The sequence below is a fragment of the Hemiscyllium ocellatum genome, chromosome 3 (genome assembly GCF_020745735.1).
Source record: "Hemiscyllium ocellatum isolate sHemOce1 chromosome 3, sHemOce1.pat.X.cur, whole genome shotgun sequence".
Lineage (NCBI taxonomy): Eukaryota > Metazoa > Chordata > Chondrichthyes > Orectolobiformes > Hemiscylliidae > Hemiscyllium > Hemiscyllium ocellatum.
This window is the reverse complement of record NC_083403.1, coordinates 29,196,247-29,219,568: the sequence shown is the minus strand read 5'-3', so window position 1 is coordinate 29,219,568 and position 23,322 is coordinate 29,196,247. Positions and strand designations below refer to the sequence as shown.

The 23,322-nt window shown below is 45.9% G+C and overlaps 1 protein-coding gene across 1 annotated transcript in view; it reads right to left on the bottom strand.

Annotated features, from left to right (window-relative positions):
- Positions 1-23,322, bottom strand: part of LOC132836824 (probable methyltransferase-like protein 24) — a 97,351-nt gene that overhangs the window by 38,573 nt on the left and 35,456 nt on the right. Inside the window, exon 3 of the mRNA XM_060856304.1 lies at positions 4,512-4,645. Within this exon, the coding sequence (XP_060712287.1) occupies positions 4,512-4,645 (134 nt within the window). The remainder of the gene's footprint in view (positions 1-4,511; positions 4,646-23,322) is intronic.

Genomic DNA, 23,322 nt, shown 5'->3' with positions numbered 1-23,322 from the left:
ATGAGGTGAGTCATATACTGGAACATCACATTTCATGACAGTCTGTCTGGACTGGAATCTTTTCGGTTTTTCCAGCCAAAGGCGATAACTGCATGACATTCTGCCTGCTATGTTCTTGCCCATTAACCTAGCCTGTATAATTCACCTTTTCATATCCTCCTCACCAGTCTGGTTCCACCGGGTTTTTTTGTGTCATTAGGAAACTTGGAAGTATTGTACTTGGCCTGCACATCCGAATTCATTATGTCGATTGTGAACAACTGGACTGCAAACGCTGTTCCTTGTGAAGGCTTTGCTGGAGCCAGGTCCAAGATATCAAGCAGCAAGGGGTGCAAGGGTATTGGGTGTCTGGTCTGAGAGCCCAGGCTTGAGGACATATACCTCCAATGGATAGGCTTCCTGTAGGAGGTGCCCCCACTCCTGCTGCCACTTCAGGAGCGCAGTATTTTTAATCTGCTTCATTGCAAATACTCAACCTGGCTAAGCCTAACATTTACATTATGCATTGTTGAAATTCATTGCTGACTTTAGTCAGCTGAGGTTAACAACATAAACAGGAGCTGATACTGACACTCTGACAACAGACTGGAAAAATCTGGAGGATGTTCATCTGACTCACAGACTAAAGGATCTTGTGTTAACCATGAGTCAATCGTGAAACTGCAATCAGTTGAGGGACAGACTGAATCATAACACTAATCATTTCAAGCTGCACTGTTAACTTAGCTGCCACACTGCTCAACATTTGCGGGTGTTAAATAAAGGCACTAGGCTCCTTAATAACCTGGCTGCTTTAGTTGTTAACAAATATGAACAGTTCACTCCACATTTGGTGCTGTCGTGGTGTTGGCTATAAGTGATGGCTGCCCTGTGATTAGTGGCTTTTAATGAGAAAATCCTGCAGGGTCGTCCTAATGTGCTTCCCAGTGGGAGAGCTGCAGACAGAGCATAATTCTGCAGCTTCAGCCAGTTCTTAACTGCATAGCTCTACTGAGCTTTTTAAAAGTATATTCGACCTGCTATGGGAATATCCCAGCTTCATTGCAGGAATCACACTGAGTCAAGCTTTCTCATTACTTAGAAATTAACATCGTGGTCATACTGGAGCTCCATTTGAAGTCAACAAAATGAGTCCAACCAATATTGTGATGTAAAGTGTAGGATTTATACACCTTTTTTTAAATTTTTCAGTTGAGATTTTTAAGTTTTGACCTAGTGGTATTTGGGTTTTCTGCACGTCAGAAGGGGATTAATAATTAACTTATAAATATTTCTGTTGCCATGATGTTTTTTTTAAAAACAGTTTCTGAGAGGTAACCTCTAAGAACAAATGGAGAATTTACAAGTAAGTAACGTAAACATTAGGCTTCCTAGCCAAAGGTTCCAGACTTGTTTTTCATATAGGTTTGGGGGAGAAAATCCATGGCTGGTGAGACACCTTTCAATTTTAGTTTCAGTTTGAGGCAGTTCTGTAATGTTCTTCACTGAAGATGAATATGTAAAGTAGCCATTCCAGGGAAAGGGAGAAGCTAATTTACATTTGTTAAAATTGGATTCCCTCAGAACAAGGAGTTTAGTAACAGTTCCAGGTCAGAGGTGTTTGGGTAAGCCCTGAAGAGGTTATTTGCAACTGAGAAGATTTAAACTCAGGTGTATGAAGGTTCCAGAAAAAGCTGTCAGATTCTCCAGTGTGGGAGCTGAAGCCACACTTAATTCTATAGAGCTGATAGCAGAGGAGATTTTCTCTGGTCTGAGTGCTGTCAAGAGGTGGTTTGGAGTTATATTTTACAGTGTGATTTAAACTTGTTAAATCTACGTTCCAGATAGTTCCAAATAGTTTGATTCATTTTATCTGAGGTAACAAGAATCCAGAGAAAGTATATTCCTGTCAGGGTGAAAGGGAAGGCTGGTAGATATAGGGAATGCTGGATGACTAAAGAAATTGAGGGTTTGGTTAAGAAAAAGAAGGAAGCATATGTCAGGTATAGACAGGATAGGTGGATACTGAATCCTTAAGAGTATAAAGAAAGTAGGAGTATAAAGAAAGAAAGAGGGAAATCAGGAGGGCAAAACGGGGACATGAGATAGCTTTGGCAAACAGAATTAAGGAGAATCCAAAGGGTTTTTCCAAACACATTAAGAACAAAAGGGTTACTAGGGAGAGAATAGGGCCCGTCAAAGATCAGCAAGGCGTCCTTTGTGTGGAGCCACAGAAAATGGGGGAGATACTAAATTAATATTTTGCATCAGTATTTATTGTGGAAAACGAAATGGAAGATATAGACTATAGGGAAATAAATGGTGACATCTTGCAAAATGTCCAGATTAGAGGTGGAAGTGCTGGATGTCTTGAAATGGTTAAAGGTGGATAAATCCCCAGGACCTGATCAGGTGTATCCGAGTACTCTGGGAAGCTAGAGAAGTGATTGCTGGGCCTCTTGCTGAGGTATTTGCATCATCGATAGTCGTAGGTGAGGTGCCGGAAGACTGGATGTTGGCAAATGTGGTGTCACTGTTTAAGAAGGGCGGTAAAGACAGGCCAGGGAACTATAGACCAGTAAGCCTGACCTCAGTGGTGGGCAAGTTGTTCGAGGGAATCCTGCGGGACAGTATGTACATGTATTTGGAAAGGCAAGGACTGATTTAGGGCGGCACAGTGGCACAGTGGTTAGCACTGCTGCCTCACAGCGCCTGCAGACCCGGGTTCAATTCCCGACTCAGGCGACTGACTGTGTGGAGTTTGCACGTTCTCCCCGTGTCTGCGTGGGTTTCCTCCGGGTGCTCCGGTTTCCTCCCACAGTCACAAAGATGTGCGGGTCAGGTGAATTGGTCAAGCTAAATTGCCCGTAGTGTTAGGTTAGGGGTATGGGTGGGTTGCGGGTCGGTGTGGGCTTGTTGGACCGAAGGGCCTGTTTCCACACTGTAAGTCTAATCTAATCTTCATTTCATTTGCATAATAAACTCCTGTATTGTTATTAATACAGAAAATCTGTATTAATCTGCAAGATTTCATGCTTATGTTTCAGTGTGAGATCACCTCATTAAAGACAAGAAAATATAATCTATCAAGCCAAATTTCAGTCTGGGATCTGGCTTGTTTAGTACTAACATAAACTGGGATCATATCAGGATGCAATTTGAAGATTTTACTGGTTTCCTACCTTGGTAAACAAGGAAGCTAAATCTGTGCAAACCATTGCTTTGGTTTCAGCTTGAGTATTGGGTTCATTTTGAGGAACACTGGTTTATGGAGGGTATCAAGGTTTTGGAGAATGAGTAAAAGGGATTTATGAGAGTAGTCCCAAGGATTAGGGACTTTGGTTATGTAGGAGAGATGAAATATTTGATGGGAGCTTTTAAAAACTGACAGAAGATTTTGGTCACCTGAGCACTCGATTGAAGGGGAAAGGCAAAAGAACTAGAAACAATAGGAGATTTATTTTTATATACACTGACCGATCAAGATCTGGAACGTAGTGCCTGAAAGATTTGGAAGGGGATTCAGATAGAACTTTCAAAAGTGAGTTGGATAAATATTTGAAGGGAGACATTTGACAGCATTCTAGGAAAGAGAAGGGCAACCCGATGAATGAGGTGGCACTGGTGCAGTGGGACGAATGGCCTCCCTCTATGATATATCATTCCCTGACTCTGGTGGTTAAGGCCCAGATTTCTGGGCAGAATACCTCCATGATCCTTCCACGGTTGTATCCCTCTCACACATTGGGATGGGTTTTACACACCCCTGCTGGCAGCGTTTGAAAGGTGGGTGACATTCATAAAATCCAGTGGCTGCCTACCACCCCCTATCCCCGACTGGTCTGAAATGTTATGCATTGAAGATACCAGCTGTCCCTTAACATGAGTACAGCCAGGGCCACACAGCTCCTGAGCTTATTACATTCCCGGTCAACCATGGACAACAGCTGAATTCCAGGAGTGAAGTGAGAGGGACTCCCCTCAATCAAGGCCACGTTTAAACACTTTTTAAACACCGTTCGTGGTCTTTTGTGATAAGGTGCTTTCTTGCAAATGAAGTACTTTGAAGTGTACTCACTTCCAATGCAGGAAATGCACGAACCATTGGGATACAAAGTAAGATCCCACAAAAAAAAGTGTGAACAGAGAAATATTTCTGTTATTGATGTTGGTTCAAGGATGATGGTTTACCAGGACATCCACTCAGTTTCGAAACATTGTTTACATTTGTCTGACAGGACATACTGAGGGACCACAATTTAATACCTCATACAAAATGACTGCACTCCATTGCGTCAGCTTGCTGCTGGAGTGTCTGGACTGGGACTCATGATCTTCAGTCCCTAGAGATGAGAGTGTTACCAGGGAAGGCCAAGCACTCTCGCCACTTTTTCAATGACAAATCTCAGTTCCTTCCCCACTCTGGTCATTAGTTAGGTACCTTCAGGTCCAGTCTGGACTGTTGTTGCTGAATACAGCTTGCCATTGCTGACATGTAATCAGAAGACCAGACTGCGCAGAATCACACTCACCCGACTGAGTAAACCCTGCACTGTTTTCTGCGGATCTGCTGAACAAGGTGAAAAGCACTGTCCAGACAAACAGGCCATGGTTCCTGGCTGAGTTCCAGACCGTCAATCTCCTCATTTGGCTTATTACAGGAAATCTGTACAGTGACAAAAGGGAATTAGTGCTGTGAAAGAAAACTGCTGTGATGTATGGACATACAAAGATATAAATTAATAGGAGGAGGTCATTCAGCCCTTTTGACCATGCTCCAATATTAAATAAGCTCAGGGTTGAACTCTAGTCTCCCACCCACTCCAAATATCCCTCAACTCTCTCATTTGGAGGTGATTGACATTTTGTGATGCACAGTTGTGGTACATACATCAATCTCATCTGAGGTTGCACAGCCAACTCAGACAGGAAGAAATATCAGTATCAATACCAGGCTGTAAAATGAAGTTATTTACCACAGCACAGTGAAGAGCAGTGGCTATGTTCCCAGGACCAGTATGTCAGGGGCCTGCACTAATTAACCTGGGAACATGAGTATCAGTCAGACCATGGCAGTTTGAATTCAGTTATAAAGAAATCCAGAAATATACAGCAGATACCAACAAATGAAAATAAAGCACTAACTAAAAGAGAGAGCTTTCATTAAAACCCAAACTTATTTGCTGCTGTTACAGGGAAATAAACCTGCGGATCTGCTCATACAGGATGGCAGTCTAACAGCAAGGTGCTATTTTTATTGATTGAAGCGATGTGGGTATCAATGTTTGGGCCCATCCCTAATTAGTGAGTTTCCTGATGAAGGGCTCTGGCCCGAAACGTCGAATTTCCTGTTCCTTGGATGCTGCCTGACCTGCTGTGCTTTAACCAGCAACACATTTTCAGCCCCCATCCCTAATTACCCTTCAGAAGGTAGTGGCGAGCTGCATTTGGGAACCGCATTCGTCCACGTGCTGAGGGCTGACCCTCAATAGCCTTAGGGAAGGAATTCCAGGTGGAGAAATGATGATTTATTTCCAAGTCAAGATGGAGAGCAACTCAGAAGGGAACTTTCAGGTGGCAGTGTTCCCAAATATCTGCTGCCCTTGTCCTTCTGGGTGGCGGTGGAGGTGGTGGTGGGTTTGGAAGACGCTATCTGAGGATCTTTGGTGAACTTCTGCAGTGCTTCTTGTATGTGGCACATATTGTTGCGACTGAGTGACAGGGAATTTATGGCCTGATGATGGAGGGAAGCAGATGAAGATGTTTGGACGGAGGACATTAGCCTGACGAATGCCCGCAGTAGCTGAGAGAGTCATGGGGTTTCTCAGGAGCAACTCCAAAGAAATCCCAGCCTGACCAATGTCACCTACATCCCAAAAATTAATCAGAAAAATAGATAAAACATTGTGTTTTTCACAATGGTAGATCTTAATTAATTACCTTGTGCTATTTGTTACATAACACATACTAAACAAAAACCCATCTGTAACCATCTGCAGTTTTAGAGGGCATTTAGCAATAGCAGAGGGAGAGACCTTCCCTGGGAGCAGAGACTGGAGTTCCAACAAAACGCAGGCCTCAGGACTGGGTGGGCCAAGCCAAATGATGCAGAGCAGGCTGGACTGTAGCTCAGGCAAAAGTGAAGGTCAATTATGAGAAAGTGAGGACTGCAGATGCTGGAGATCAGAGTCGAGAGTGTGGTGCTGGAAAAGCACAGCAGGTCAGGCAGCATCCAAGGAGTAGGAGAATCGACGTTTCGGGCATAAGCCCTTCCTAATGAAGGGCTTTTGTCCAAATCGTTGATTCTCCTGCTCCTTGGATGCTGCCTGACCTGCTGTGCTTTTCCAGCAACACAGTCTCGACTCTGGCAAGGCCGACCCTGGTTGCCACCCAGAGTTGTAGGTGAAAGAAGACATTGTACTTGCCTTTGCAAGTTACCTTTCCCAAATAAAGCCACCAATCAAACCAACAACAAACTTACTTTTATATAGCACCTTGAATGATTTTTTAAAGTGTGAACGGGAGTGCATCACGTAAGCAAACAAGCCAAACAGAGAGAGATTGGGCACGACACCAAATCAGGCTGTTTCCAAGGAGAAGGCAGTACAGAAGGTGGGGCAGGGGACTGGGCAGTGGAAGAGTTTGGGAGAAAGGATTGAGGTGGTATACATTCCTTGCCTTGGTACAGCATGAACAGCAAGCCGACAGCTATTCCTGGGCCTCCCAGAGTCCTCAGGGAGACTCGAGTCAATCTCAGGACAAGTTATTCTAGGCAGAGGACTAATGTAATGAATCTTCACTCAGTTCTGCCAAGGGTTGGGAGCCAGCCTCTGCTTCCTCCCTGTATATGGGAATGGAGCTGGCTCACACACGTGTGGGCAGTCACACCACTGTTATCGATGCCTGACGAGATTATACATCAACTAAGTAGAACAAATGGAAGTTAACCATGTGGGTTTAAATGAGACTTCATCTGCGAACAGAAAATCAAATGTAATCAAAAAGCTCTGTCACTTCTAATTGAATAACATTCACTGCAATGTTGCTCTGTTTCTAATCCAAAGATAATGTCTTATTTACAAAGCAGTAATTCAGTCAGACAATTCCAATGACATTGCAAATTAGGAAACTGAAGCTTGAGCAATGGATGAAGGTCACTGGAATTGAGAGATTGCCTTCTCCACACGCCTAGATAATTATTAGGTTTATCTAGGAGTAATGAGATTATACTGTTGGTTTTCAATGGGTGCATTGAGAGCCTTGGAGGCCACAGAAGTTAAATGGCAAACTGACAACAAAAGAGAGCTCAGTGGAAGTGAACAGAGAGCAACATTCACTGTATTGATGTCTTATTTATCAAAGGTTTACTCGCAATCCAAGAACAAAGAATTTCTTAGTGAAAACAAATGGGCGGCACGGTGGCACAGTGGTTAGCACTGCTGCCTCACAGCGCCTGAGACCCGGGTTCAATTCCCGACTTAGGCGACAGACTGTGTGGAGTTTGCACGTTCTCCCCGTGTCTGCGTGGGTTTCCTCCGGGTGCTCCGGTTTCCTCCCACAGTCCAAAGATGTGCGGGTCAGGTGAATTGGCCATGCTAAATTGTCCGTAGTGTTAGGTAAGGGGTAAATGTAGGAGTATGGGTGAGTGGCGCTTCGGCGGGTCGGTGTGGACTTGTTGGGCCAAAGGGCCTGTTTCCACACTGTAAGTAATCTAATCTAAAAAAAAATATTGGAATATTCAGGCTCAGAGGAGCAAGCCTGCTCTTTCATCCGATTAGAAATAACAAAATAAACAATCTTTTCATCTTCACAATCTGAGAGTTTTTTAAAATAAGAACTTTGTGGATCGGCAAAAGGCAGAGCTCATAATTGAGCAGGTTGCGACATTTCTTCCAATAAAAGTTGTTATTTGAGCATTAGCATCAGAAGAGAAACATGACAGCAAACACACACACACACACACACACACACACACACACACACACACATAGACACACACACACACACACTCCCGTACACACACATAGACACACACACAGACACACACTCCTGTACACACATATAGACACACACACACATTCCCGTACATACACATAGACACACACACACACACTTCCATACACACACAGACACACACTCCCGTACAAACACATAGACACACACACACACACATAGACACACACATAGACACATCCCGTACACACACATAGACACACACATAGACACACTCCCGTACACACACATAGACACTCCTGTACTCACACACAGATACACACACAGACATATACACACATAGACACACACACACTCCCGTATATACACACACTCTTGTACACACATAGACACACACACACACTCCCGTACACACACAGACACACACTCCCGTACTCACACATAGACACACACACACTCCCATACACACACACAGTCTCAAACACATTCACACACTCTCAAACACACATACACATACACTCTCTCAAACACACACAAACACTCACACATTCTCAAACAGACACACACTCCTATACACACACATAGACACACACACTCTCAAACACACACAGACACACACACACTCCCGTACACACACTCTTTCAAATACACACCGACAATACAGTCTCTCTCTCTCTCCCACTCACACACGCACACAGACACACACAAAAGCAAAAATTGTAGATATCTTTAGGGCAGAGGTGGACAAATTCTTGATTACCGAGGGGAGGAAAGATTACTGGGGATCTACAGGAATATAGAGTTGAGGTTAGAATCAGATCTTTCACGATCTTACTGAATGGTGGAGCAGGCTTGAGGGGCTGTTCCTTGTCCCTTTATTCAGGTTTCTAAAGCAGGGAGCTACAGCAAAGCCACTCCCACTCTGCCATCCTGGTTCAACCTGTGCACCAGTTGTAATGCTTCATCTTCTCCAGGTTACTACTTCGGGTGGGAAACCCCATTTCAGAGGACCAGCTCAAAGGGGTTGCAGGCAATCCAACAGCATCCCCTCACATTATCTTACTGGCTGTAGGCGAGGCCTCTGAGGCCTGAGAATGGCAGTGCCTTCCAGAACTGATTTAATATGCCAATGTTGACCACCATACTGGGAAGGAGAAAGTGAGGACTGCAGATGCTGGAGAACAGAGTCAAGAGTGTGGTGCTGGAAAAGCACAGCAGGTCAGGCAGCATCTGAGGCACAGGAGCCCTTCATCAGTAATGAGTATACTCCCCCTCCCATTCTGCCAAGGACATGCAGGTCCTGTACCTCCTCCATTGTCAAACCCTTACCATCCGAAGCCTGGAGGAAGAACACCTTGGGACCCTCCAACCACATGGGATCAATGTGGATTTCACCAGTTTCCTCATTTCCCTCCCCACATTATCCCAGTCCCAAGCCTCCAACTTGGCACTGCCCTCCTAACCTGTCCATCACCTTTCCCATCTATCTGCTCCATCTTCCTCTTCGACCAATCACCTTCTCCATCACCTTCATCTACCTATCACATTCTCAGCTCCCTTCCCCCTAATCCAACCCCCTCCTATTTATCTCTCACCGCCCCCAAACATGCCCTGCCCACGAGCCTTATTCCTGATGAAGGGCTTATGCCCGAAACGTCGATTCTCCTGTTCCTTGGATGCTGCCTGACCTGCTGTGCTTTTCCAGCACCACACTCTCGACTCTGATCTCCAGCATCTGCAGTCCTCACTTTCTCCTAGTTGATACAAGGACAGATACTTCACGCCCTCAATCCTCACCTTCCACCCCACCAATCTCCGCATACATCACACCATCCTCTTCCCTTCTGCCACCTACAAACCCACCCCACCACCAGATATATTTTTCCCTCCCCACCCCTATCTGTGTTCCGGAGAGACTATTCCCTCTGTGACTCCCTTATCAGGTCCACACTCATCCCACCAGCCCACACCCTACTCCTGGCACCTTCCCCTGCCACCGCAGGAAGTGCAAAACCTGTGCCCACACCTCTCCCCTCACCTCCATCCAAGGCCCCAAAGGTTCCTTCCACACCTGACAGAAATGTACCTGTACCTCCATCAATGTCATCTACTATATCTGTTGCACCCAGTATGATCTCTCTACATCGGGGGAGTCAGGACTCCTACTTGCGGATCATTTCAGAGAACATCTCTGGGACACCTGCACCAACCAACCCCCCCCCCCCCATCCCGTGGCTGAATGCTTCAACTCCCCCTCCCACTACGCCAAGGACATACAGGTCCAGGGCCTCCTCCATCGCCAAACCCTAACCACCCGACACCTGGAGGAAGAACACCTCATCTTCTGCCTCAGGACCCTCCAACCCCACGGGATCAATGTGGATTTCACCAGCTTCCTAATTTCCCCTCCCCCCACATAATCCCAGTTCCAAGTCTCCAGTTCAGCACTGCCTCCTTGACCTGTCCATCGCCTCTCCCCGCTATCCACTCCATCCTCCTCTCCGACCTATCCCCTTCTGCCCCAACTCTATCTATTTATTGCACTCTCAGCTACCTCCCCCCCCACCCCCAACCCCAACCCCCTCCCATTTACCTCTCAGCCCCCTTTTCCCACAAGCCTCATTCCTGATGAAGGCCTTATGCCCGAAACGTCGATTCTCCTGCTCCTTGGATGCTGCCTGACCTGCTGTGCTTTTCCAGCACCACACTCTCAGCACCATACAGTAGAGTGGGGAGGGGTAACCGCGTTCAGTTTCATAGTTAGCCAGGGTGAGTTAGAATAGGTTTTTATCCCTCTGGCTTTCCCTGGCTAATTATTCAGGTAAGAGCATCAGGAGTTTTCCAAAGTCTCTGTGCTGGGGATTTTTCCGGAGGGTCTCAGATCCCGAGTAAGTCCCTATCAGATGTTTCAACTTCCACAGCCAAGTCAGCTGTATCGGGACTCCCACCCAATCCCAGCCCCTACCCACACGCTGCAACCTCCTCAGGACACTGTCAATTCATCAAGTGCCCCCAGTCGTACATAAATGAAAAGGAAGATGGTACTTTAAATCTGCAGGCGTTGCAGAGAAACAGAAATTGCCCACAGAATGTACTTTAGATTGACTGCGGGAAGAAATGCATTGATTTGACATATTCTTACATTTCCCTGGGACAGGTAAGGCTCTTGAACTGTGTGTTTCGATAGAAAGCACCTGACCCTCCAGGGGGAGAGATCAGGAGCCTGGGCCGGGGAGGGTCAGGCGCCATGTCACATTCAGTATGCACCGGCTCCCCCGACCCACACCATCCCAATCTCATCCCACAATTAACATCTCTCAGATTCCAAGTCACTGATAGAACTAGGTTCTCAGAGATGCCTGGTCTGGTCATATATACAGTACATACATAGCCCCTCTTCCAAAGAGCCAGATTATTCCCTTCTGTGTTGCTGTTATCTAATAGTCACATCAAATTTATATCTCATTCCTCTGAAACCAGGAAAGTGGGAATTCCTAATACTGGACAATCTCTTGTCTCACCCAGACTGGGGAGGTATCGGTGAGGAGACAGGTTCTGTCTGCAAGGAACTATTGGAAAATCTCCAACATGAAGCTGGAATCCAACCCAACATACGGCACTTTCATTGGATTCCCAGTGAAGTGATAGTGAGAGTGCACTGGAGATGTTACAGCGGGAGTGCACTGGAGGCGTTACAGTGGGAGCGCATTGGAGATGTTACAGTGGGAGTGCACTGGTTACATTACAGTGGGAGTGCACTGGAGACGTTACAGTAGGAGCGCACTGGTTACACTACAGTGGGAGTTATATTACAGTGGGAGTACACTGGAGACGTTACAGTGGGAATGCACCTGTCACAATACAATGGGAGTGCACTGGAGACATTACAGTGGGAGTGCACTGGAGATGTTACAGTGGGAGCGCACTGGTTACACTACAGTGGGAGTGACATTACAGTGGGAGTGCATTGGAGATGTTACAGTGGGAGCGCACTGGTTACACTACAGTGGGAGTTACATTACAGCAGGTGTGCACTGGAGACATTACAGTGGGAGTGCACTGGAGACATTACAGTGGGGGAGCACTGGTTACACTACAGTGGGAGTTACATTACAGTGGAAGTGCACTGGAGATGTTACAGTGGGAGTGCACTGGTTACACTACAGTGGGAGTTACATTACAGTGGGAGTACATTGGAGACGTTACAGTGGGAGCACACTGGTTACACTACAGTGGGAGTTACATTACAGTGGGAGTGCACTGGAGACGTTACAGTGGGAGTGCACTGGTGAAAGTAAAAGTGGGAGTGTATTGAAGAACAAAAGCAAAGAAAATTTACAGATCAGAATCAGGCCCTTCGGCCCTCTAAGCCTTAGCCGATCCAAATCCACTGTCTAAACCTATCACCCAAATCTCAAGCAGCTGTATCCCTCTGCTCCCCACCTACTCATGCATCTGTCCAAACTTCCCAAAATGCATCACCTCACATTTGTCCGGATTGAAAGCCACCTGCCACTTTTCTGCCCAACTCTCCAGTCTATCTATATCCTCTTGTATTCTCTGACAGTCCCTTATGCTTTCTGCTACTCCACCAATCTTCATGTCAGCTGCAAACTTGCTGATCATACCAACAGTGCCCTCTTCCAGATCATTTATGTATATTACAAACAACAGTGACCCCAACATTGACTCCTGTGGAACACCACTGGTCATTTTTCTTCATTTTGAGAAACTTCCTTCAACTACTACTCTGTCTCCTGTTGCTCAACCAGTTCTTTATCCACCTAGCTAGAACACCCTGCACACCATATGACTTCACTTTCTCTATTAGTTAACCATGGGGAACCTTATCAAACGCCTTACTAAAGTCCATGTATATGACATCAACGGCCCTTCCTTCACCTATCAACTTGGTCACTTCCTTGAAGAACTCTATTAAGTTGGTACGGCACGATCTCCCCCGTACAAAACCATGTTGGCTACCACTGATAAGCCTATTCTTTTCTAAATATAAATAAATCCTATCCCTCAGTACCTTTTCCAGAAACTTTCCCACCACTGACATCAGGCTCACTGGTCTGTAGTTACCCCGAATATCCCTACTACCCTCCTTGTACAGAGGGACACCGTGAGCAACCCTCCAGTACTCTGGCACTTCACCTGTGTTTAAGGATGCCACAAAGATATCTGTCAGGGCCCCAGCTATTTGCTCTCTCGCCTCCCTCAACAACCTGGGATAGATCCCATCCAGTCCTGGGGATTTGTCCACCTTAATAACCTCTAGCCTACCCAACACATCATCCCTATTTATGTCAACGTGATCCCGACTAATCAAACTTCTATCTTTAATCTCAAGATTCATCATGTTCCTCTCCTCAGTGAACACTGATACAAAATAATCATTCAGAATCTCACCCATTCTCTCAGGTTTGACACACAGCCTTCGTTATTCTTTAGTGGACCAACCCTTTCTCTAGTTACCTGCTTGCTTCTTATATAAGAATGAAAGGCTTTGAGATTCTCCTTAATTCTGCTTGCTAAAGCTATTTCATGCTCCCTTTTAGCCCATCTAATCGCTCATTTAAGACTGGTCCTACTCTTCCGATATTTCTCCAGGGCCCGTTCTGCCTGGACATTATGTACACTTGCCTTTTCCTCTTGGCTAGGCGTACGACTTCTCCTGTCATATTGATGACTTTACAGTGAGAGTGCCCTGGTGAAGCTATAATGGGAGTGCATTGGGGACGTTACAGTGGGAGCGCACAGGGAGCAGTGACAAATTTCCAGCAGCTGATACAGGCGATTATGTTTGGGATGCAGCTGCCTTTCGACTGACACATCTGGAATGCCCTGCCATGGACCACTGTGATATTTTGAGATAAGAACATAAAGTGCTGGAGTAACCCAGCAGCTCTGACAGTCTCTGTGGGGACAGGTACAGAGTGAACGCTTCCACTGTGATATGTGCACTCCATAGCATTTGGGAGGCTTTGCTCTCTCCTCCTCAGAAGGAGAGCTTTGTTTACGGGGAGTGGGGTGTCGGTGTGGGCTAGTACCTCTCCATGTCCTGCTCTCACCTCAATGCAGTACAAGCAGGGAGCTGGGCCACATGTGCCTACTTTCTTGTCCTCAAACCAATGCTCCATCAACTGAGTGAGAAAAAAAGAGGCCTCAACTATTCTTTCAGGAAAAATGTCGGTGGCTATTATTACAGATAATGTTGAACAGGTTACTGTAATTTTTAACACAGTCAAATGAATTCCACTCCATATGCAGAGGAAAACCAATTATAAAATGTTCAATTCAAAACATATGGACAAGCCTTCTATTCTTTTGGCAATTGTCCCATTAGAATTGGGAGCTCTGAGTGCTCGTGCCGATGGACCACAAATGCTAATTTCAACCAGCTCTCCAGGAAAGGAATTTTGTGTTTATTTTGAGAAGGCAGAATGGCAGAACACACAAAGTCGACTTGTTTGCCATGCTGCTTGCAAGGTGTAATGAAGATGTGATGATTACAGTGAGAGGACAATACACAAGCTTCATAAAATCCTGCAAACCTGCCAGATTCAATGACAATGAGAATTCCCCTCAGGCCTCTCAGTAAGACTATGGCTCAGCACCAATTAACTGTCTCCAGACTAGAATGGATGTTTCTCTTACACTCATATAAAGAGAGCGGCAATACTTTTTTCACAGCAAAAATGATGAATTTCATTCTCTTATGGAGATTGAGAAATGAGTATATATGGGTAGAGGAAGGAAGGCAAATCTTCAGAATTCTCATTTACCAGGGTACTACTCTTGGTAAAAGGTGAAGGCTGGCAGAGAGTACAATGTTACAATGGGACCTGGGATGAGGGACTGCGGTTCTGTGCACAGATGAGGAAAGTTACAGGGAGATTTAATAAAGAGAGAAACTATTACCACGGAGCAGCTGGATATCACAAACAAGAACAGAAACTGTTGGAGAAAATCAGCAGGTCTGGCTGTATTAGTGCAAAGAGTAACCGAGTGAACATTATGAATCCAATTTTTGAGTCTCACTTTCTGCTTTTATTATTGCTTAAATTTAGGAGTATCTTCACTCGAACATAGATAATTAACAAGGGGAGGAGAGATCAGAGGGTAGTGTTTCAGAATTCTGTAAGTGTTTGAGAAGTTAAGTCACCAAAGTTTGTTCCCACTTGTTCACAGACCAAAACTGGCATTGCCTAATGACTAGAGTTAGCAGGAATGAAGCAGGGAGTTCACAGGATTCTGCAGAATTGCACCTTTTGAACACAGTATCTTTATCACAAGACACTCTGGGGGCACACACTGTCAAATACTTACCCATTGCCTTCAACAGGTTTAATGGAAGAATGAAGCAGAATAAGGAGAAAGAAGAGGACAATTGAATTTGATTGGAAAGTTCCAAGGAAGAGTGTGTACCTGTACAACAGGTTAATGGTCTGTCTCAGAGCTGATTCTATAAAGTTTAGAATACAAGTTTTCAAAGAATATGATTTGGTAGTTTGTCTATTTAGCCTTCAGTGAAACTGGCTCCAGTTTGTTGATGTTGGCTGCCTTCAGTATTTTTCTTTTTGCTATTTTCTTCTTTATGTGGCCCCGGGATAATTCTTATCCACTGAGAGCTCCACTTCACACAGAAGTGTCAAGATATTAACCCTCACCTGATGGTGATGAGCAATGGAGTGAAATCCTTGCGTGTTGCTTATTGACGGTGCACCAGGCACATGAGTTCAGGATTCCCAGTGGAGTAGGGAATGAGAGCTTATCGATGGAAAAGGACTGTGTCCACTTGAACCTTGTCTGCGCTGAGCTTGACTATACCAAGTGTCTTCACTGATTTGAAGAATTGAAACATTGGCTGAGACTCTTTTCTGGCAAGAGTCACATCATTACTATCAAGATTATTATTTTAAATTCTTCCACTAAATTTTGAAGGGAAAGGAATATTTTGCTCCTCAGATCAAGTACTATGCTGATGGTGTGAAGTCTCGTCCTGTTTGTCCAATTGTGCAACTCTGCACTTCACCTCCTCAAAGGCCATTTGGGGGCATATAATTATTCAGAAACAGCAAATTGGTAACAAACTGGTGTTAATGCTCTTAACTGCTGCAACACATTCAGGCGACTAAAGAAGCTGGGTTACATGGGGACCTGGTGGGAGGAGAGGGAGCTCAGAAGGGTTAAGTTGCTGCCCTTATTTTCAGCCAGGCGAGGGGCAAGCCAATATCAGAGCATCTGCCATCTAACCCCTTCAAGGTGAAATTGGAAAAGTGAGACTTCTTTCCTGCTGCTTGTAGCTATTCCTGCCTGGTCTGTTTGTCTTGCACCATCCTCACACATTGAATTTAGCTCATCTGGAACCGCTCTGTGACTAACACCACCCAACAATGTCCAATCCAAGCCCTCTTCCTGCCACCTCTCCACTCTGGCCTCTGAAAAGAACTTTGACAGCTCTGACTGAATGGCCACAATACTGACATTGTCTTTTTGCGATGTCATTCCATGCTTCTTTTTGCACTTGAAAATGTAAGTACCTCCTCATTCAGTATGGTCAGGAGATAGAATGTTTAGTATCCGTCTAAGCATCCACATTTTAAAGGCTTCTGCTTTCTTCCGAGATCTTTATTTATTGTCCAGCTTTCTAAGGTTCCAACTCATGGAACATTTCAGGGAACATCTCTGGGGGACACACACCAAACAACCCACCACCCTATAGCCAAGTACTTCAACTTCCCTGTCCCACTCCACCAAGGTCATGCAAGCCCTGAGCCTCCTCCACCACCAAATCCAAGCAGCCCAACACCTGGAGGAAGAACACCTCATCTTCCGTCTTAGGACCCTCCAAGCACACGGCATCAACATCCATTTCACCATTTCCTTATCTCCCCTCCCCCCACCTCATCCCAGATCCAACCCTCCAACTCAGCATTGCCATCTTGAATTGTTCTATCTGTCCATCTCCCTTTCCACTATCTGCTCCATCCTCCACTCCAACCTATCACCATCAACCCCCACCTGCATCTACCTATCACTTTGCTAGCTACTCACATCACCCCCACTCCTACTTATCTCTCAGCCTCCTTCAACTCCCTCCCCACCACCTGCCAGCCTCCCCCCCCATTCCTGATGAAGAGCTTTTGCCCAAAACATCAACTATCCTGCTCTTCAGAAGCTGCCTGACCTACTGAGCTTTTCCAGCACTACATCTTTTCGACTCTGATCTCCGGAATGCAGTCCTCACTTTCTCCCAGCTTTCTGAGGTGCACAGGACAGTGGAAAGAATGCAGCACCTTCTGAGTTTTCACGCTTACACACTTTAAGACATTTCACACTTGGCCAACACTTCTTTACACCCGGCTGTTGCTACAGTCAAGCTTGGGTCAGTGTGAGGCCTACATAATCCAAACTCTGCAGTCTGTATTAGATTAGATTCCCCACAGTGTGGAAACAGGCCCTTCAGCCCAACCAGTCCACACCGACCCTCCAAAGAGTAACCTAACCGGACCCAATTCCCTCCAACCAATGCACCTATCACTACGGGCAATTTAGCATGGCCAATTCCCCTGACCTGCTCATCTTTGGACTGTGGGAGGAAACCGGAGCACGTGGAGGAAACCCACACAGACACAGGGCGAATGTGCAAACTCCATACAGTCGCCCGAGACTGGAATCAAACCTGGGACCCTGGTGCTGTGAGGCAGCAGTGCTAAACACTGAGCCACCGTGCCGCCCCATATTCTCAGCCAATGAGGCTTTGCAGCTCTGATTGACAGCGCTAACCTGAGGTACGAACACCTTTAGGTGGTCAGTGAGCTCCAAACAGGCAGCAAACCTTCCCTCCTTACTTAGTGTTTCATTCAGTTAAATTCCCTGCAGCTGAACAGTGGCTTTGTTAAGGGGAGGCCCTCTCAATGAGAAGCTCAGATACACTTCCTGCTGCCTGTTATTGTTGATCTCTTTCCATTTCCTTTCTGTCGAACTCTTTTGTTTTAAATGCAGGGTTACACAATGGCCAGCCAGCTGTCTACTCTGATGTACATATGTCATTGATTTAGTCTGACTGGATGAAATGATTAACTATATTACATGTGGGCCAACTTCGAAAAGAAGGAAGAAACTTATATTCCCTATTATATACTGGCATACTAAAGCATTTTGACTTTCCTATTAATGGTCTTTTAGATTTGAAATTGAAATCTACCTCTCTATATCACTGCTTCTTCACTTTTGATTCAGGGGGTTGAACAGCAAAGCCAGTTAAGATCCTGCCTTTCCCACCTCTGGGAGCCAGGTTTGAATTCAGATCAAACCAAGTTTTCTGTCTCTGTCAGAGTTCTAATTGAAAATGCTGTGGACAATTTTCGAAAGCATTAATCCGCCCAAGCACAGAGCATCAGCAGGGCGTTCACTGGCTGGGTCTTTTAGCTGCTCCACCATTTTGGCACCACTTTGGGTTACGCATCACTGATTTATCACAATCGGCATAACGGCATGGAAACTGACTGCAGCTGGGTCACTGCTCCTTCCGCAGGGTGAGTGTTAATCATGCCTCAAGCCACTATTCCTAGATCTGATCAGAAAATGTAGCCCACCCACTGAGGAATATGGTTCTCTGGGTCTGTCCTGTGTTTCAATCAAACTACACTTTGATTCTCCTCTGCAGGATCGATACCCACCTGATATTCAGCCATCGCTTCATTCACAACTATTGCTTAATCTTCTGGTACCCTGCCAGCTCAGTTGGGTTGGTACTGAACCACAATATTCCCACTTCCCATTGCCCCCTTCTTATCCAGGAAGGGGTGGGGGCTTGTTGTGGTCCCAAAAGATCTTCAAAGCATTCCAGCTTCCCGACTGCAATTTTTGGTTTTCCAGGCATTCCTTATCAAGCCTTGTAATCTGTAACTCTGCTGGGGTTTGCACATGTTCCTGTACTGAGCTTGTATTTAGCTGCGGTAACCTGCAGCATTGGCCATTTAGATGTTAACTCTCCACCTGCATTGGAAAGTTCAGCACAAAGTGTTAGGGAATATCCGATCAGTCCCTCAGATTCCTAAAATCCAGCAGAGTGCCTGGAAGTAAGCCCCAGCTGCCACCTCGTGGGAAACTGCTTCAACCCTCGAGGGTGAAGTCACAGTCACATTGCTATTGTAGCTTCCCGGGAGGGCCATGGGGACTTCCCAGATGGGAGAGATGCTGACTCATTTATGTTACATCTTGCATCTTCTCACAATAATAGATCCAAATGATACAGTTTTGTTTTACTGAGCAATTAACCACGCTCCTGGTGTGTAAAGGTTATGAATGAAGAGTGAACTTTTCCCAATTACTATTGTCATGTTCAGTGCAGGCTCATCATGTTATGACCTTCCAGTCAATGGTTTAAAAATTGGACACAAAGGGGGGTCTGAGCCCGATTTGTGGCAGAATTGGATGAGAATTGGTCCATCAAGGTCTATCCCAATGTTGGCAGCATCTTGCTCCATCTTTTATGCGTTATTGGGTGGCAGTGGTGAGTTGCCAGTTGACGGGGAGATTATAGCTCCTTAAACACTCCAAGTTCGATTCATTAACAGTCACCTTCCTATCTTAGCAAATTCTCGATATGGAAATCAGAGCGGGTGACTTCTTAATTTTTGTTGAGCTTGCTCTGAGGCCTGCCATGTTGTTTAGGACCAAACAGCACCTCAGGCATGATCCACAGACATCAAGCGCTCCTTGTGCCTGCAGAGTGCCCTCTGGCATGTGCCAACCACTCGCAGCCATCATGGCCCTTAACCAATCCTCTTGGTGGATGCACAGCAAACCCAGACTATTAGTGGCAGTGAGTAATGACAGACTGCTGCGAGGGCACGCCTCTCTGTGTATGGTCAGGCATCGAGCTCACTGATTCGGAGCAGCCTGCATCTCAGAGTTCTCGTTCACCTAGCAACCACCTGCATGCCCAAAGCACCCCTAGCTTGACTGCCAAGCCACAGCAGTTTACGCATTTCAGGCAGAGACAAGGCCTCTCAGCACTGCTATATTGAGAAGTTATTTTGTGCCGAGACACATACAGCTACTTGTGATCAGAAGTAAAGGGGACATACGGGTTCTTGGGGGGGGGAGCAGGAGTACCTGAAGACCAGGTAAGGCTCGGTTCTGACAGTGTCTGCTGCATTCCCGGCCACCCTCTGTGAGTGAAGTGAGATTAATTGTTAAACATTGTGCAAAGGTAGAAGGGATCATGCTATTGGCACCAGCCAAACTAACCTCGTCATGTCAGTAATACATAAGGTAATAAGGTGTTTAACAAGGCACTATAGTCTCCTGGACCAGAAACTCAACTTGGAAATTGAAAGGGTTGGCTGAGGTAGGGAGGGGGCAGTCTCATTTTCCCAAAACTTTCAGCCAATGTTAATAGAAAAATCCCAGCTCATTGAGGAGAGAGCTGGTGGAGCTTCCCAATCAGCTAGAAGATTAAAGATGACTGATACCATGGACATAAACTATTGAAAGCTAATACTGAGTGGTGACAGAGAGGCCATTGGAACCCTTTATTGTAAGAGGACTGGGGCAGAAAAAGTGAGGAAGTGATCATTCAGTTGCACATACAGTTAGCCAAGCCATGTCCCCAATACTGAATTCAGGTCTGCAGTTCAGGGAGGGTACACTGCTCTTGGAAGAAGGTACAGATAGGTTCATCAGAATGATATCAGGGCAGTAAGGAGCACGGCACATTACAGTGAACAATTACATCCATTTGGTTTCTGTTCCCTCAAGCTGAGGAGGGATTGAAACTTTGAATGGGTTTCCGAGATTTTTATCGTTATGAAGTGCATCGGAATGATAGCTCTACAAAGATTAAAAGCATGCTGCAGAAGCCCACCAAGTCTGGCAGCAGCTGTGGAGAGAGAAACAGTTAATGTTTCGAGTCTGATGTGACTCTTCTTCAGAAATGGAGTTCTGAAAAATCATATAGGACTCGAAACATCAACTCTGTTCCACAGATGATGCCACACCTATTGGTTTTCTCCAGCATTCTCTGTGCTTGTTCAATAAGATTGCTGCAAGTTTAATTTACTGTTAAATTCATTTTAAACATGAAGCTATCCATTATAGGTACAGGGTGATAGGCTATTGACGGTACCTGTGGGATGTAGAGGTATAATGGAGCACAGGGGGCTATTAGTGATATGATGGGGCACGCAGAGGGGAGTTCATGGTGAAGAGGAAGGGGGGTGTTGGAAGGCCTAACTCATCATTATAAATAGGCAACAGCCAAAAACAGAGGCAGCTGTAGCAGCCCAATGGCCTCGCTACAGCTCTGGTCAGTCACTAGGTACCCTCTGGCCGGCCCACCTCTGTCTCAGCCCCACCTTCCCAGAACAAAAATCTAACAGGATATTGCAATCCTATATTTACCACACAGGAACGGTGACTTCTAGTGGGAGAACACAGCACAAGAGGAATCAGTCATAAAATTAGACATAGCTGGGCCAGCTCCAAGAAAGCAATATTTTCAGTGTCTTATTCACAATCTGCAACTTGCTACAGTCTCCATCAAAATGCTTCAAATGGAGAGTTGCCAGGTAGGGGGAGAAAAGGTGGAGTTGAGGATGAGGTCAATTAAGGTCCATTAAAAAGGTGGGGGACATTTCACAAGGATTGATGGTCTGTCTACCTGTTTGTACGTGGGCTTGAAGGCTGGTTCCAACTAACCTGCTGTCTCCCAGTGTGTGACACCAAAGTGACACAATCTCAATTCTGCTGCTGGGACTCAGAGATCTTTATTAGTGAGATCTCTCACCCAGCACAGCACACACCAAACTGAGACTGTGCAGATACGACGGTACTCACTCAGGATGCTTCTGTCACCAGAATCCACTCCCTACAATTTCAGCTTCCAGCTGTTTGGAATAACTCATTCTTAATCCATGCTGTAATGAAATGGTTTCTTTTGTAAAATCAGAAATGCAGTCTCGGTCTGCAGCACTGTTCAGGAGCACCTCTCAGATTGCAAGGGAAAGGCCCCACAGTACAACAGGCACTCACTTCTCACCCAAACTCCACTCACTTGCAAAATAAAAGCCTCTCAAATGGAGAGCGTCCTCGAAAACATGAAGTGGGCACACGTTCATGATTAGAAAATTCAAGTAGTCTGGGAGCTGTTTGTTTTTGATGGTCTCTGGGTCTCGAAGTCTGTCAGTTCTGGCCTACTCTTCAGGGTGAGATGGGAAATTAGTTGTAATCGTCTTGTCAAGGGCTGGGAGTCGAGGGGGAAGGAGGAGGAATGGTGGGGGGAGGTCCCACAGGCAAGGCCCAGGGCAGCTTTACAGAGGCCAAGTTCCTTGTCCTTCCATTACCCCCCAGATTGGGGCAATTGGAAACCCCCTGCACCCCTAGCAACCAGGTCGGAATCATCTCCAGTTGGGAGAAGACAGGGAGGCAGGGGAGAGCTGGAAAGTTCAGGCCTTTAACTGACTATTTAAAGGGCCTTAATTGGCAGTAGTTCAAGAAGCTCACCTGGGTCAGGGGGAGGTAGAGTTGTGGTGGTGCCCTTACATCTAAACCAGGAGGCCCAGGTTGAACACATCCAAACAAGTTGATTAAAACAAAAACGGTCACCCAGGACCCTAGCTGGAAGGAGGTGAATATCTCACTAATGCCGACTCACCTGTTAACTTCCCCTTCTCATCACCTCGGAGGGCAAAAACACATCCCTCTGTGATTATTCCACAAATCTCAACTCATTGAGTAGCAGGAGTGAAGACGACTGCACACATGGACCTCAAGGCAGGTCAGAGAGGCTGGGGATTCCTTGGAACAGTGAGGGTGACAGGAAACCGGCTTCAACTCATGGACTCCCATACCTGACCAGTGTGCGAGCGATAATTCTCTCCTGAGAGAGGCAGATGGTCCGTTTCAACACATCAGTCCATTAATGACCATAACATTAACATGGGCTTGGGAAGGTAACTGTGGGTCCACAGGTTTACTGAGCTGCAAGTTATGACTGAAAGCAGCACCTCAAGTAGCTGAGCCTGTGTCAGGGATACATGCAAATAAGTTTTCAGCTTTCACTTTCTAATCTGCTCATGGGAAGTATTTTATTCATTGCATTTGTGAGACGGAGTCACTGTATGCACATTGTAATTGAGCTCTGATCTATCAGATCGGTCTCGGTGGTCTGTGTTACCTGGGACATTGTTTGTACAGCAGCAGCCCTGGTGCTTAGAGACTAACAGGCCGACACGAGAGAGGGGCTGGTGCTGAGAGACTAACAGGCCGGCACGAGAGAGGGGCTGGTGCTGAGAGACTAACAGGCCGGCACGAGAGAGGGGCATCAGCAGCCAGCAGAGAATTAGCTTCATCTTGTGAAACACTAATGTCTCA